This window comes from Rhagoletis zephyria, unplaced genomic scaffold (genome assembly GCF_001687245.7).
Source record: "Rhagoletis zephyria isolate East Lansing unplaced genomic scaffold, Rhagoletis_zephyria_1.1 Rzeph_scaffold_04715, whole genome shotgun sequence".
In the NCBI taxonomy this organism is placed as follows: Eukaryota; Metazoa; Arthropoda; class Insecta; order Diptera; family Tephritidae; genus Rhagoletis; species Rhagoletis zephyria.
Genome location: NW_016161798.1, coordinates 23067 through 38733, shown reverse-complemented (window position 1 = coordinate 38733; position 15667 = coordinate 23067). Strand labels below are relative to the sequence as shown.

At 38.5% G+C, this 15667-nt stretch overlaps 3 protein-coding genes across 3 annotated transcripts; 1 reads left to right on the top strand and 2 right to left on the bottom strand.

Moving 5' to 3' along the window:
- The first annotated feature begins 917 nt into the window (after window positions 1-917).
- Window positions 918-1939, top strand: Arpc4 (Actin-related protein 2/3 complex, subunit 4). Its single transcript, XM_017626617.1, has 2 exons — window positions 918-1610; window positions 1670-1939. The coding sequence occupies exon 1, from the start codon at window positions 1068-1070 to the stop codon at window positions 1572-1574; it is 507 nt and encodes a 168-aa protein (XP_017482106.1). The 5' UTR covers window positions 918-1067; the 3' UTR covers window positions 1575-1610; window positions 1670-1939.
- On the bottom strand, window positions 1780-4542 carry WDR79 (Telomerase Cajal body protein 1 homolog). The gene is made up of 6 exons (XM_017626616.1): window positions 4159-4542; window positions 3657-4088; window positions 3429-3603; window positions 3166-3354; window positions 2683-3112; window positions 1780-2378 (listed from the first exon to the last, which is right to left on the bottom strand). The coding sequence occupies exons 1-6, from the start codon at window positions 4181-4183 to the stop codon at window positions 2178-2180; spliced, it is 1452 nt and encodes a 483-aa protein (XP_017482105.1). The 5' UTR covers window positions 4184-4542; the 3' UTR covers window positions 1780-2177.
- Window positions 4543-8793: 4251 nt separating this feature from the next.
- On the bottom strand, window positions 8794-14941 carry sac (sterile affecting ciliogenesis). The gene is made up of 2 exons (XM_017626612.1): window positions 12395-14941; window positions 8794-9480 (listed from the first exon to the last, which is right to left on the bottom strand). The coding sequence occupies exons 1-2, from the start codon at window positions 14939-14941 to the stop codon at window positions 8794-8796; spliced, it is 3234 nt and encodes a 1077-aa protein (XP_017482101.1).
- Window positions 14942-15667: the final 726 nt, after the last annotated feature.

Here is a 15667-nt window from a genome sequence, read left to right as displayed (position 1 = left end):
TAAAAAATTCCTTTCAGTGTCATAAAATTAAAAAAGAAATACCCAAAAAGTCTATAAAAAATTTTAAATCTTGGAGAGACACCTTGCCGAATAAATCTCATAAATCTCGAATGGTTCGAAACAAATTTAAAAAAAAAAAACATAAAAACTCCCGACAAAAATTAAACATAAGAAAACAAAAACACAAAAAAATTCCGAAAAATCGTACTTGGTCGAGAAAATTCCCCTAGAAAATATCGAAAAAAAAAAAAACAAAAAATTGCGAAGGCACGAAGGCGAAGTTCTAAACGAATCCCGAAAGGTCACAAAAGCCTCCAAAAGCCACCAAGAAACTAAATAAAACTCAGTATGAAGTCACAAAAAGTCGAACCAATCAACATAATCCGGAAGGTTCCGATAAAAATTCAAGGAAAATCTCGAAGAATCTCGAAAAAACACGAAAAATCTGTTGCCCAAATTTTGCGCAATAAATCCCGAAAGGTTTCTGAGGCAAAAACAAGAAGTTCAAGGATTTTCGGCGAACGATATTTTCTGTACGGTCTAATATACATGCATACATATGTACATACATATATGTACATATTTGTAAGAAGATATTTAAAATCCGAATTTAAAAATTTTTAATAGCTCATAAATTTGCAATTCAATGAATCACAGTTTATTCAAAGTTATTTATGTATTTACTCTTGTAATAAATTTACAGCAAAAAGAATTTTTTAATTCACATCGGCACCGAAACTACGAAGCGGACTCTCCAGTTTGGAATCAAAAATGCACTACCGGAAACAATTTGGCACCAAATTAATTTTCTTCCCTTTAACAGTTTTGCGACCTCTGTTTAAGTCTTTCAAAAAAACTCTACTGCTCACGGAACACAGCTCGCCAACGCAACCTTGCGTTTTTGTGGTACATATCTGCGAAATGTCATCGGTGACATTTTCAATGTGGGTGTTGTTTTTCGTTGCGTGTTGTTGTTTTTGCGAGAAATTTTGATAAAAATTAGTGAATCAGCGTCAATTTTAATAAAGATTAAAAAGCGTTAGTTAATAAATTTCAAAGTAAATACAATGGCTGCCACATTAAAGCCTTACTTGACTGCAGTTCGCCATTCGTTGACCGCTGCTATGTGTTTGCAAGATTTCCCCTCCCAGGTGGTGGAACGGCACAACAAACCTGAGGTAGAAGTGTGCTCCAGCAAAGAATTGGTGCTTACACCAGTTGTAATTTCACGCAACGAGCGGGAGCGTGTTCTAATAGAACCCTCCATCAATTCAGTACGTGTTAGCATAGCGGTTAAGCAAGCCGACGAAATCGAGAAGATCCTGTGTCACAAATTTACTCGCTTCATGATGCGTCGCGCTGAGTCGTTCATTATTTTGCGCCGGAAACCAATTGATGGCTACGATATCAGCTTTCTCATAACCAACTTTCACACAGAACAAATGTATAAGCATAAATTAGTGGATTTCGTAATCAGCTTTATGGAGGAGATTGATAAGGAAATCAGTGAAATGAAATTGGCAGTAAATGCGCGTGCACGCACCTGTGCTGAGGAGTTTCTTAAACGATTCTAAAAATGTTTAAAGCAATGGATGTTTACATATACATATGTACGTTTTATCTAAAAGTCGCTTAGAAAAGTAAAAAAAAAAATCACTTTGTATTCCAGTAAGCAGTAAAGATTGTATCGGAATGGATATGAGGTGCACGCTAACATGGCCAGCCAATAAAGTATTCAGCATTAAGAAACCAAATGCTTAAATTAATACTATGTGGAAATTCAAATTTAATTTTACACTTTTTGTATTTTCAGTTAAGATTTCTTGGATATGTGTAACCATGCATAAGCTTCTTGCTCTAAATTTTTATACAGCTTAGGATTATTTCATAAATAAAATAGTTTAAATTATGTAAATACAACGCATTATCTAAGAAACAATCCTTATCTTCTTATATGAATTTTTGCTTAAAGTACGTATAACTATTGACTCCACTGCCGATTCATACGTTTCTTGTGCTAAATTTATATAGCTTTGAATCATATAAATAAAATGTGTAGTTTAAATTATGTAGATACAAAAACTTGAAAAACCATTTCGAAACAGCCCATACAAACATTGGAATAGCTTATAGCTCAATTTATATTTAATGTTATCTGCGGACTCTTAATCTATTGCTTATGGGCCAATCCACCAAAGCATCAGTGCATTTTCATAATCTATTATTATGTCTTCATCTTGCATAGCACTCTTTTTAGACTCGGGAGATTCTTCATTATGCGATGAATTCACGAAATGATGTTGCCCTGAAGTTGTAGCTAGTATAGGTAAGCTGGGATGAAAGTTAACTCCGTTACAGCAATCGCCATGCAGAGGTTGCTAAAAGTACATTCATTAAAAAAAACTGATTTTTAAAAAAATTTTGGTAGTTGTATTCTGTTTGGCCATTTTTCGCGGCTTGTAAATGAAAGCTATTACCAAGCTGTACCAATTTCTCGAAAGTTTAACAAAATGACAAATCTAAAGCGAATTATGGTGCTGATGTAGCATCCTACAAATTCGCCAAAGAGTTTTTGGGCAATCAAGCTGGAGAAAAACCATTGGCCAGATACGATTCTGTATCGTTCCAGTTACGTAGACCCCACTGTCGTGGAAACGTAGGAATCCGAATTATCTTACTCACCGCTTCTTCGACGTTGTTCTGTAAATCCCATATTCGTAGCTTTCCCGTGGTATCGCCGCTTACCAGCCAACGCTGCTCCTGCGGGCTTAAGTCGAAGTAGATGCGTTGATTCGTTCCAATATTGCGTGTAAATTCTCTCACTGGCTTGAGATAATTCCGCATATCCCATTCTAAGATTTTGTTATCCTTACGCGCGCCACTAAATAATGACCAACTGTCGCTATCTGCTAAAGCAGCATATCGTAGCCACGTAATACCGCCAGTATGGCCGCCTAGAGTAAATAGTGATCCCAGTTTAGGTGCGCGCAAATCGTAATGATTGATATAGCCCATCCAAGATCCCGTTGTTACAGTGCTATCGTTGTTTGTGGTGAGAGCAAAACAAGAAACAGCTTGTTTCACTGGAAACGAACTCGAGTCACGACCAGGCCTGTTAATGATACATATTTTCATCTTGCCAAAAATATTAGGAACATTACTTACACATTGGTGTCAAATACTTTTATAGACTTTTTATAACCGCCAAAAACTTGTTCACCATCGTTTGAAAATGTGACAGCTATTGCAGATTCCACCTCATCTACACTATCATAACCACGATAGGTGCAACGCAGCTCACCGGTAAATGCATCCCACATATGGATGGGCTCATGTTGTCGTGTTGCCAGCCAGCTATTATTATTATTATTATTACAAGAAAAGTCTTAATCAAAACCATACGCAAAGTAATGCCAAAGTAGATTTACCAACAAGTCACCGGCGACTGGCTATTCATAAATGGATACCATACGTAATCATAAACAGTGCCACCTTCCTTAACATGCACTGCCGTTTCTAGTTTACTTAGCGTCCGCGTCGGTGTAACCTGTTGTTTGGCGCAATCTGTATAGACATCCGACGGTAGCTCAATAACATGCATGCCTGTGAAAAAAACACTCACATAATCCTGCAAAATAATTAAGTTTTCACTTTACCATCTAAATGTACAGGCAGCAATATACATAAGCCATCTGGGGACCATAAACAGCCTTTTGTGTAGTGTTGTTTCTCTGCAGAAGATTTCCACAATCGACGCCCTAGTTCTGTTAAAGCATTTTGAAAGAATTCCTCCTCCTCTACTTGGTATTGGACTTCAGTAGGTGCTTCAACACCGCTGGTTTGTTCTGTGCCGTTCAACATTTCAATTTGTCCCAAGCTCTCTTCGGCTTCCATTGCTTCAATAGTCGCACTCTCTTCCAAAGAAATGGCCGCACAATTTGCCGATAGTTCGCAGGAGTCGTCCTTAGTAGTTGACTCATTATTTGTTGCCGATTGTTCATCGGCCACTGTTGTGCTCATTTCCATACTGCAGAAGCTAACATTTTTATCAAGGCTAAAAGAATACGTGCTGTCTCGAGGAGTTGACGCTGTGTATAATTATTTGAATAGAGTTGTTAGATACATTTTAAAATGCAAATTTATTTTCTAGTAACTTACTATTCTCAATAAAGCTAAGATCCATTTTATAACGAATCTGAAATTCTATAATTACTTTGGTAAATTAGAACTATTGATAGAAATATTAATTTGCCGGTAAAATCTATTTCAAGCTCAGTCGACAAACAGCTGATCAGATGGCAGGATTGTCATGATGAAACGAATACATGTATGCTATCGGCAGTGTTACCGCTGCAAATTTTTCGAAAGTCGCCAAAAAAGTGGCACAGCCGGAAAAAAGTGTCTTCAAGTCCTTCAGATCGTTTATACCATGTATGCAAAGACTTTCATTATTTTACCCTTCGAAACTCAGTAGGGAATATTCATAGTCGAAATAAAATCGACTCTAACGTTAGTTTTAGCTTTTTACAACGGAAAATCTGCCAAAAAATTGCTTAGAGTAGACTTTATTTCATCCATGACTCTGATCCATTATTTTTAATAAATTGTTAATGGACATCATAATTTTCTGTCAAAAATAGTTTTTCCACTTAAAATAATAACCTATTGATGAGGGATATATTAAAAATACGCAATACGCATATTTTGCATTTAGTATGAAAACAAAATTGCAGTTAAAAAAAGTACTTACATCATTAAGTAAATAATAAATTTAACACAAATAAATTGGGGGAAATGCTAAGCTACAAAAACGGTGCATTAATCCATGCTACTTCTGGGCATTTATTCGGAAAATATTTGACATTCTATAAAGGTTTAAATCAGTCAAAATATGGCCACTGGTAATTTTTAAGTGCCTTTGAAAAGTGAATACTAAAAGCATTTTTAAACACGTAGGAAAAATATAATTTGTGAAGGAATTGTCAAAATGTGTATATAGAATTTTAAATCAAAGAAAAGGCGAAAAAGTCGCATAATTTTTTGGAAAAGTGTCAAAATAAGCCCATTTTCAAAAAGTCGGTGTCAAGGGGCATCGACCTCCAAAAAGTGCCAATTTGACACTTTAGTCGCACAACGGTAACACTGGCTATCGGTCTTGCAGGATTGTAGTTATGGAGAACTATCGATAGTATCGATGGTTTCATATTGCCGCTACTATCTAATTTTTCATAGCACTATCGATAGTTGTATATTTCATTCAAATTGTTAGAATTGGACTATAAAAGATACATATAACATGTTTTTTGTTATAAAATGTGTTATTGAAATACACGAGCTCTTTTTAACCGACTTCAAAAAAAGGTGAAGGGGCTCAAATGGTCGGAACATTATTTTTTTTATGTATGTTACCGCATAACCTAGGACCAAGTTAACTGATGGTGGACAGGTGGTCCCATATAAATTTGGTTTTACTCCGATCTTAAAATTTTTGTTTTTTGCTTAAGAATTACTTTTTGTTTTACACATGTTATATGTTGTGAACTGTTTGTTTATACTAATACACTTTATGGTATTTCTAGTTACAAAATGGGCATATTTTGACACAACTTTATCTCCTTTTCCCATACCTTTACCGATTACATTATGAGCCAAAACCGGACAGGTAGCCCATTAAGTTAGACATGTACACGACTGAAGATCTATTCTGATATAAGTCAAGCGAGAACCCGTTTTAAAGTTTCATTTGACAATGTATTTTCACATATTTGGCGAGAAAAGCCATTGAATATGACAAAGTGAAAAAAAGCTTTCGATTGTATCGAATATTTTCACTATCACTATCAAAACCATCGAATGTATACACTATCGATAGTTTTCAAACACTACAGGATTGCATTTTTTTGCGAAAGATGTGTGCAGGCATGGTGAAATAAAAATAAGGTGATGTCAGTTGGGGGGTTGTTGTAATTTTGACAAATTCGGTAGCCCTGTTCTGAATGATGCCCTCTTGAACAAAAACTACACTAGAAAAGTCCTCTCAGGTATTGTGCTGAAAACGCAAGAGTGAACATAAGAGTGTCTTTGACATTTCTGTTTAAGCCCTGTATGCAGCTCTCAAGAAAACGGTCAAGAAAAAATTGCCATTATTTCGTGTGTGTGTCCAACGAATTTTGACATTTTTTATACCTCACAGCCTGTTGCCTCACTCTTTTCTCAATAAATAATGGAACGGGCATATATTTCTGTTGCAAACCTGGGTTGCCTTGTGCTCTTTTTTCACAAAAAACTTTAGAAAACCGTAGTAGAAAGCGTAGTAAATTTTTGCTTTTCTTGAGAGCTGCATACAGGCCTTTAGTTGTGACTTTTCCATTATTTAGGGCCGTTTTCTGAAGTAACCTCTAACTTTAAAGCTCACTTTATATTTAAAGGTTGGATTAAAAATAAAGCTATGTCTAAAGTTAAGCATTTCTATTATCGGTTTTTGACGTATGCATGTTTCTTGGTTGTAAATCAATTTAAAACCGACAATAAAATGATTTACTTTAGACACAACCACAAATTTTAATGCAACCTTTAAATATAAAGTGAGCTTTAAAGTTAAAGGTTACTTCAGAAAACGGCCCTTAATATAATAATATTTTTTGCAAAAATTTAGGTAACCAATTTTATGCCAAGTGGCAAATAAAGACTAATTATGTTTATCTTCCACAGATTTGTGAATTGTGTTTCTTATCTCAGCGAGAAGCTGCGATATAGTGCGATTTTTGGCTGCAAGTTCCAGGTGAGTTTATTCAATTGGCCAGGTTGTTAATAAAATGATCAGTAAAAGTGCGTTTCTTGTTTAATGGGTTTTGGAAGCTGTGCCTGTTCACCTACTAGAGGCTGCAATACAAGTGCTTTACAAATAAAATTACGAAAATAATTTTATAAAGTCTTTTAAAAATAAGAAAAAAACTTACTAAGAGTAGTTGTGTTTGTTTAAAAAAATTACTCAGTAACTCGCCACCAACTCTCCAATCCAAAAAAGTACGTGAACTCAAATCCAGTAATAATTATCAAGTTTCATGAACAGCTGATAAATTGGTTCTTTATTCGCAGCAAATTCCTAATAAAACAATATATTTCAATAATAAAAACCCAAAAACAGTTTCCTCATTAGTTTAAATTGCATCCAGCAAGTTACAAGCAAAAATTTATCCATTAAAAATGCAATGAAAGCTTTGAACTTCAGCTGTTTCGCTCTCTCAATAAGTTTTTGCGTACGAAAATGCCAAAATATGAAAATTCGTACCAAATTTTCTGGATTTTACTGGAAATGGCTAAACCTAACACAACTATTGTTTATTATCTTTAACGCTGTTTTGGTAAAATAATTCTTTAATACATACTTTTTAAAAACAGTATTCAAAAGAGCGTTAAAATGGTCCTAAAATTTTCTCCTTTTTTTACTACATTTATATGCATTGCCGAAATGTGGCTACCAGAAAAGTGAGGTTGTGGCTTTGTTTCTTTTCTTTTCTAGCAGATAATTATCAGGAAGAAGAAGAATGAGAAAATTGAAAGAATTATGCTCGCAGAGAGCGAAATAACGAAAAAGTAAAGAAACGAAAAACTAGCAGAAACTAGCAAGTAATCAGCTAATGGGTGTATTTGACTAATGAAAATATTTGGCGCGAATTTTTGTTTATCCATTTTGACAGCTGCTAGTTTCTGCTAGTAAAAATTTTACTAGCAGAAATTAGCAGGAGAGCTAAAAAAAAAGAAGAGCGTAAGAACGAGAGAGAGCTACCAGTTTCTGCTAGCTTTTTGGGTTAAAGCCCTGTATGCAGCTCTCAAGAAAACGGTCAAGAAAAAATTGCCATTATTTCGCGCGTGTGTCCAAGGAATTTTGACATATTTTATACCTCACAGCCTGTTGCCTCACTCTTTCCTCAAGAAATAATGGAACGGGCATATATTTCTGTTGCAAACCTGGGTTGCCTTGTGCTCTTTTTTCACAAAAAAACTTTAGAAAACCGTAGCAGAAAGCGTAGTAAATTTCTTAAGAACTGCGTACTGCCTTAAGGCTTAGTATGCAGCTCTCAAGAAAACGGTCAAGAAAAATTGCCATAATTTCGCGCGTGTGTCCAAGGAATTTTGACATATTTTATACCTCACAGCCTGTTGCCTCACTCTTTCCTCAAGAAATAATGGAACGGGCATATATTTCTGTTGCAAACCTGGGTTGCCTTGTGCTCTTTTTTCACAAAAAACTTTAGAAAACCGTAGTAGATAGTAGTAAATTTGTACATTCATGCTTCTGGCATAAAGGTGACGATATATGTAAGTATGTATACTAATAGAAAATAGATGTTTTCAAAGCTACATAAATATTTATTTGGTNGAAATTTGACTTAAGAAAATTTCTTAGCCATTTCTTGTACGTCATTTTATATGGAGTTTTTGCTTTTCTTGAGAGCTGCATACAGGCCTTAAGAAACGCTTTCCAGCAGAAATTAGTGGTAATTTGTGATAATTATCTGTTAAGAAACAAAGCTAATGTAACTGACATTACCTTGGCTGTTCAGGATGTTGTGGAAATTATCTTGGGATTTTCAGTTTGAATTGCATTTGCAGATATTTTGCCTGCTGCCATAAGTTTTGGTATAACATAGAACATCTAAAGGTTAATCAAGTCAACCCAATAACTCGAAATTGGTAAATTTGTACATTCATGCTTCTGGCATAAAGGTGACGATATATGTAAGTATGTATACTAATAGAAAATAGATGCTTTCAAAGCTACATAAATATTTATTTGGGGTTTTGAGCTTCCGCCTTGTCGGTTACAGTTTCATCTAAAAGTATATCCCTACGACATTTTCGCAAGGCTTTACGCATTAGCAACTCTTGCAACTCCTGCTCTCTGCGACGTTCCTCCTCTTCCATTTGTCGTCTATACTCATCCGCTTCCTGTTCGACCTTTGATGATATCTCATTCACCAAATTCAAATTCGCCATTATACCTTTACGCATGAGGTAGGCAAAATTCATAGCAGTTGAATATTTTATGTCCATGCCACCGCGATTCGACAGCTCCTGCCAATGCATGTATAGCCAATTTTCATTCTTCAACCACTTGATACACTGCCACACCGGCACGAATTCGTCACACTTGGCCAAATAAAATTGTGCCACTTCTTGAATTTCGGGTTTTTCTGAGAAAATCTCATGTGTCTGCCACAAAGATTTCCGTATATCTTCAATGGAATTCCAGACTTCAACCAAATCGAGATTAATAAGCGGATTGCCAATAGTAGCCTCTTCGAGTTTCAAAAAGTCCAAGCAAGTCAACCACAACTGCCGATAGGGTGTAAAGCCAGTTATGATGCTATCGAGAAATTCTAGTGAAAGTTCTTCTAGATCGAAGAGTGTTTGTCGATATTGTAGAGTTTTGCCTAATTTCTCCATTTCTTGTATTTGCTTCCATGTTTTTTTAACCTATGATGGAAAGGAGGAGTGTGATGTTTAAAGTGAGGAATTGCTTAAAAAAGAGAAAGAGAGAGAAAGAACTTTGAATCATGCTCCGGTTCAAAATATATGATTTGCAAGGGGTGCGTATTTTTGTAGCAAACTTTACTACTATAAGAACATTTTTCCAACGGATTTAGAGTCTGTTCATCTGAAGTTACCTTCTTGAACCTTGCGACTTGATAAAAGTGATTTTTAGGGCGACCTTTGTAGTAAACTAAGTACACCAGTGTGCCCACCGGCACCAGAAATACACAGTGGAAAACCCTCCAGTCATATCGAAAGTCAATCTTTGCATCGACAAGCCCAACACTCGGATAAGCACAACACGCATTTGTCCAGACAGCTTCTGTTACCAGAAAAAGCATCCTGAATTCAAGCTAACGGACATCCTGAATTCGAGCTAACGGACAGAGATATATCTTCATATCACTAAAGGAGATATCCATCCATCAAACTAACTGACCTGCGAGGTATACCTGGAAGGCTTAACAAGCAACAAACGAGGCTGTTGCCACAGGCACCAAAGTTAAGCGCGAGAACATTAGAAACTTTGCGTTTACCCTGCCTCAACGCAGACCCGGCTGTTGAGGTAGGTTTAACTCCTACAAACCCAGGTTTGACCTTAACATCGCCGACAACAATAGCCACATAAGAAAATGGGTCCANTTTGCGTTTACCCTGCCTCAACGCAGACCCGGCTGTTGAGGTAGGTTTAAGTCCTACAAACCCAGGTTTGACCTTAACATCGCCGACAACAATAGCCACATAAGAAAATGGGTCCCACTGCACCTCCCATATTTTCGTGTGCCTCGTGTAAGGAAGGCTTAAAAATGTTCAGCCTATTCGGGGACAAATTAGTGACACAACAGCAAGGAAATCTGTAACCAGGACGAATCATACCGCATTATTTTTCCCCTTTGACTTTCAGTGAAGGTAGCTAGGTCCTTTATACATGCACGATTCACCTGCTGAAGTCTTCAACAATCAGACGAATCGGGATCTCAGCCAAATTCGCCGGCCTGAGTAATTTGAAAAATCGGCGCTTAGTGTTGATATTTTGTGGTCAAAACTTGAAAACTANCAGGCACCAAAGTTAAGCGCGAGAACATTAGAAACTTTGCGTTTACCCTGCCTCAACGCAGACCCGGCTGTTGAGGTAGGTTTAACTCCTACAAACCCAGGTTTGACCTTAACATCGCCGACAACAATAGCCACATAAGAAAATGGGTCCCACTGCACCTCCCATATTTTCGTGTGCCTCGTGTAAGGAAGGCTTAAAAATGTTCAGCCTATTCGGGGACAAATTAGTGACACAACAGCAAGGAAATCTGTAACCAGGACGAATCATACCGCATTATTTTTCCCCTTTGACTTTCAGTGAAGGTAGCTAGGTCCTTTATACATGCACGATTCACCTGCTGAAGTCTTCAACAATCAGACGAATCGGGATCTTAGCCAAATTCGCCGGCCTGAGTAATTTGAAAAATCGGCGCTTAGTGTTGATATTTTGTGGTCAAAACTTGAAAACTAGTAGAATTGGAGCCGTATGGTAGTCCGCTATTACCCTCACTAACCAACCTCTACGCCTTGAGGCCTGATCTAGCGGTACCAAAGTATCAAAGTACAGAGCCGCAACAAGGCTTTTAAGTAAATTGCTGGCAGCGCTTGGGAGAAAAGGCAATGTTTTTGGAAACCAGGACTGGTAGGACACAGGGGAAGGAACCTGAAGAATTTCATGTTAACGTGATTCGGTTCAGTAAAAAGCATCGCTCCAGTAGACATCCGCTGTAGGCAAACCTGCTTAAAAAGCATATCGGGAATTTTTTCTTGGAGTTTGAGGACAGTTCAGTGGATCGAACGGACTGTAGAAAGGATTTAAACGCCATTACCCGGCAAAGGAAGAGTTCAAATTGGCAGCATAGATGTGCATGCTCAATATTTAAAGAAGTATTTTATAATAAGACAAAGTATCTCCTGGCAACCCATACAAATTCCCCGCGTTTTGGGAAACACGTCACTATTGAAGTAGTGAAGGACTGTCTACTTAAGATCCAACATAAACACCACCAACAACGTCAGAGGAAGCGAAGGATAACTCTGGCCTCTACAAATCCCTCAACATGCCCGTCCTTTTATAAGGTGCAGAGATATGCACGATACGGAACAAAGACGAGAAGGCTTTGGCGGCTTTCGAGAAACCTATTCCACGCAATATCTTTGGCCTTGTTCGCTTGGGCGAGGAGTACCAAGAAGATGGTATGACGAACTTTTCGAGCTTTGAACAACATGAACATAGGTAAGCGCATAAAAATACAACGATGGTGCTGGCTTGGGTATACTGTCCGCTCGGATGTTGACGCTACGGAAATGGCGCCCACGAACACAATGGAAGAACCAAGTGCAGAAGGACCTGTCTGTACTCGGAATGCACAACTGGCGCAACTTCGCAAAGGAGGGAGGCAATAGGCGAAGTGTTTTGGTCTCGACCCGAACCGATGCGCGGTTGTAAAGCAAAAAGAAAAAGAAAATTATGTACTTTGGAATTAATTTCAGTGTTCTTTTTCGAAAGAAATTTGTACCAAAATACCCTGCCGGAAGCACCGATAGCAAAATTAAATCTGCAGAAATTTTAGTCGATAAAAATGTTCTCTTTTAATAGCCGTCTCGTTTTGGTGCGGCCTCGTCTAAAGAGCTGGACGATGACAATAATTCCGGTCCCACGACAGTCGGGTCTACATAACCGGAACGACACTTCAGTATCTTCTTGGGGAATTTGTATGCCACCAGCCTATTCCAGCTAGGCTGCATTTAGAAGGCTGCTGAACTCATTGATCCTCGCGCCCTTAATCAAATCACTACCTTACGCTACACCCGTACTCACCTCCACGGCCGTCTCGGTCACCTTATTCGGATCGAATATTAGCGAGAATGCTTGTATCTCTTCGTTTAGCGATTCCAAACGTTCTTCAAAATTTATACACTCACTGGAATGAACGCGTCGAAATTCTTCAATATCATTCTTTTGCTCTTCTCGTAACGTACTTAGCCGTTGCATAATATTATGTGGCCAAGCATATACCTGCCATTTCATATTGAATTGCGTATCACTAAGATTATAGAAGAAACTATCCAACATCTCATATTCCAGCCACATTATCTGTATATCGGCGCGCAACTGTTCGACTACGTCCGGCACGGTGGCAGCAAAATCGCGTATCTCATAAAGATGCTCTATACTCTGCGGTCGACCGCTAATTGTTTGATATATTTCCAAGCATTGATCGAGAAGTTGTTCATTTATGTCCCACATACGCCGTATATAGTATTCGAAAAGTTTCTTAATAATCTCTATATGCTTTCTGATCATTAATTGCTTCATTATGTCCACGTTTATTTGACATGGCCCGATTGTAATATTGGATGGTAATATCTCACGTAGTTCTTGTTTCTGTCGTTTGTGCTCTAAAATATCTTGCTTCACCTCGGATGAGGAATGTTTCACCAATTCGTATGCTTTCATAAAATCGGTCACATGTAGCAGGTAGAAATCGATGAAACGTTCGTAGAGGCGCGCATACGAGTTTAGAGGTATAGCAGCTTGTACATAACAATGGCCCAACAACTCATTCCATAGAATGAACAGATCTTCAATTAGTTCGACCGTCTCAATGTAAAGATTGGGCGCAAACTTCAGATTCAACAAAGTCTCGGCCTCAATACAACGTACGCCGCTAGTCTTTTCCAAAGCTTTCTTAAAAAGCTCAGTTAATTGCGGAGAGAAGTCTTCCGGCGCGGTTGAGTAGACCACCTTCTTTTCTTCCGATATGCTGATGGACAAATAGAAGATCGGTTGGGCATAAGGAAACTCAGTTTCAATATAGTTACTCGTCCATTTATAGTCCGGTTTGAGATCCATTAATTGTAAACATGGATCTGTCAAATATGTGCTGAAATTGATTAGAGATTTCTCAAGCAACACCTGCATGGATTCTTGCATGCGAAATCGCGTCTGCAAGATGAAACGTGATATCTTGCACATCTGATAAACGGACCAATTGCTCAGACTGATGTCCAGCCAACCTTTGCCGAGCGCGCGCAGCACCAGCGTAATGCCGGCGGAAATCTTCTGTGGCCAAAAATTCTTCAAATATGTGGCAACATTTTTGCTATTCGATTGCTGTATTTGTAGAAAGTCCACAAGTGGTACTGGTTTAACGAAACCTGTCAAGAAAATGGACAAGGTTTCAATATACTGACATTGTTGGGCTACATTGGACATAGCCTCGATGCCGGCGCCGATATAGAAGATTGTCGCATGCAAGAGCCAGCAGCGTAATTCCTTTATATCGACCTTGTAATGCTTAACACTATTGGCCTCCTTTATATTCTCCAGCGATTTGAAGAACCGTGGCAATGAGTTCGGTATAAGACTACCACCGAAAGTGGGGAATTCCTTTGGCATAAGCTTGACGAACTTTTCAAACTCATAACAAGCCATTAGACGCTCGAACACGAGATATACTTCGGTACGTATTTGGCGTTGAACGTTCTCGCTAGCCCTGCCGATTATCTTCTCCAGCAAGCGATCGATACGTTTATTCGACATGAAGCGGTCATCCTCCAAATCCTGCAACAATACACAGTCGACAATTGATTCCATTTGGATTTGACGCTCGGCATTGTTGCGCTCCTCTACGGCTTTTTTCAGACGTTGCACGAAAATGCGCGGATTGTCAGCGAGAAACATTATCTGTACGCTAGGTACTTGATATACGCATTCATCATTTAGTGCCAGCACCGTCCATGTATGTGTCTGATAGTTGTAAGCGGTTACCGCAGCAAATTGCCATGCATAGTCCTTAAGGCTTTGCGAGTTGGACAGATATACTTTGGCTGGCAGTGGATAGTCACCCTCTTCCACCTTACCTAAAGCGAGCCAAGCTTCCGGTGAGTTTGAATCGTAGTTTGAGTTATCGAAGAAACTGAGTGGCAAAAAGTGTTTAAATGCATTTTCCGAAAGCGCGTAGTATAGCTCTTCCGTGGGCATAAGATCCTCATTGGTTACGCCGGCCTCCTTCAACATTTGCAGCAAATTAAGTTTACTGTACTGGCGGCGCCGACGATCAACTTCAACATCGCGTGGCAATTGCTTTGGCGGCACGATACGCATCATCTGCACCTTGGGCAAAATGGTTTGAAGTGGGAATTTGTGTTGACGTCCATTCTTACCCGGTAATACAAGCCATTTCTGTGCAGTCTCGGTGTGGTACTGACTGGATTCTAAGAACTGCGTTGAAATGACGATTTGTGGGAACTCCGACGGACGTTCGACGATAATTGGCGGACATTGGCCACGTTTCTCTTCGCGCTGTATTTCATCTTTGGGTGCGGTATGCTTAAGTATGTTTGTAGAGTAAAAGCGACGCATCTCTTTGGAATGGTGCGTGAAGTATTGGCGAAGCAAATATTTGCAGACGTTTTAATAGACGTTTGAAAAAAATTTCGGTTTAGGATAGTTTTTAGATGTTTTCTTGTGATATATTTTTTCTAGCTGATCATTGTCGTATGTTAAAATTTTTCAGGAAATATTTGGGGTTGGAAAATAAATTAAAATTAATGGGAAGTGGTTGGTATTTTGTGGCTTTTCGTATTTTGGTAGTTTGGAAAAGTAGACGATTGACACATTTCGCGGATAGTTGCTAGTCTCCATGCGAACGCCTCTCTGTCGTCGATAAGAGTGAAGCGGTCGAATTGGGTAAATGAATAGCGTCTGCCTCAGAGTGAGCAGCTAATAAGGTCAATGTGGCATGTCCACGGCTGGAGCGTCATGGAATGTTTAAAATTGTTAACTTTTTTGGTTAGGAAGTCGGATCTTCCGTACCGGAGACAGGGTGCATTGAGCAACCGGGTTGCTTGTCGTAGTCACACTGCGACCACAAAGCTACAGAGGTGGAAACCGTGATCAATTTCTGAGATAATGTCATATGTCTGTAGAAAATGATCGCTTAAAGAAAATCGCTCGGTGTTAATGAAAAGCCGTCTTAACTGAAGCTCCCTTCCAAATAAAACATCGCAGCGAGTCCTAACAGTTTTTCGTATCTGCATGGAAAACATTTAAAAAGTAGAGTCCGTTTTACATATAACGAACGTAAGA

What these genes read in the sequence shown, in the direction of transcription:
- Arpc4 (XM_017626617.1), top strand. Translation starts at nt 1,068, where the DNA reads ATGGCTGCCACATTAAAGCCTTACTTGACTGCAGTTCGCCATTCGTTG.
- WDR79 (XM_017626616.1), bottom strand. Translation starts at nt 4,183, where the DNA reads ATGGATCTTAGCTTTATTGAGAATA. An exon ending in CAGTCGCCGGTGACTTGTTG is followed by an intron (nt 3,355 to 3,428) that starts GTAAATCTACTT and finishes TAATAATAATAG; the next exon opens with CTGGCTGGCAACACGACAAC. An exon ending in AGAACAACGTCGAAGAAGCG is followed by an intron (nt 2,379 to 2,682) that starts GTGAGTAAGATA and finishes ATGTACTTTTAG; the next exon opens with CAACCTCTGCATGGCGATTG.
- sac (XM_017626612.1), bottom strand. Translation starts at nt 14,941, where the DNA reads ATGCGTCGCTTTTACTCTACAAACATACTTAAGCATACCGCACCCAAA. An exon ending in TGACCGAGACGGCCGTGGAG is followed by an intron (nt 9,481 to 12,394) that starts GTGAGTACGGGT and finishes TTTCCATCATAG; the next exon opens with GTTAAAAAAACATGGAAGCA.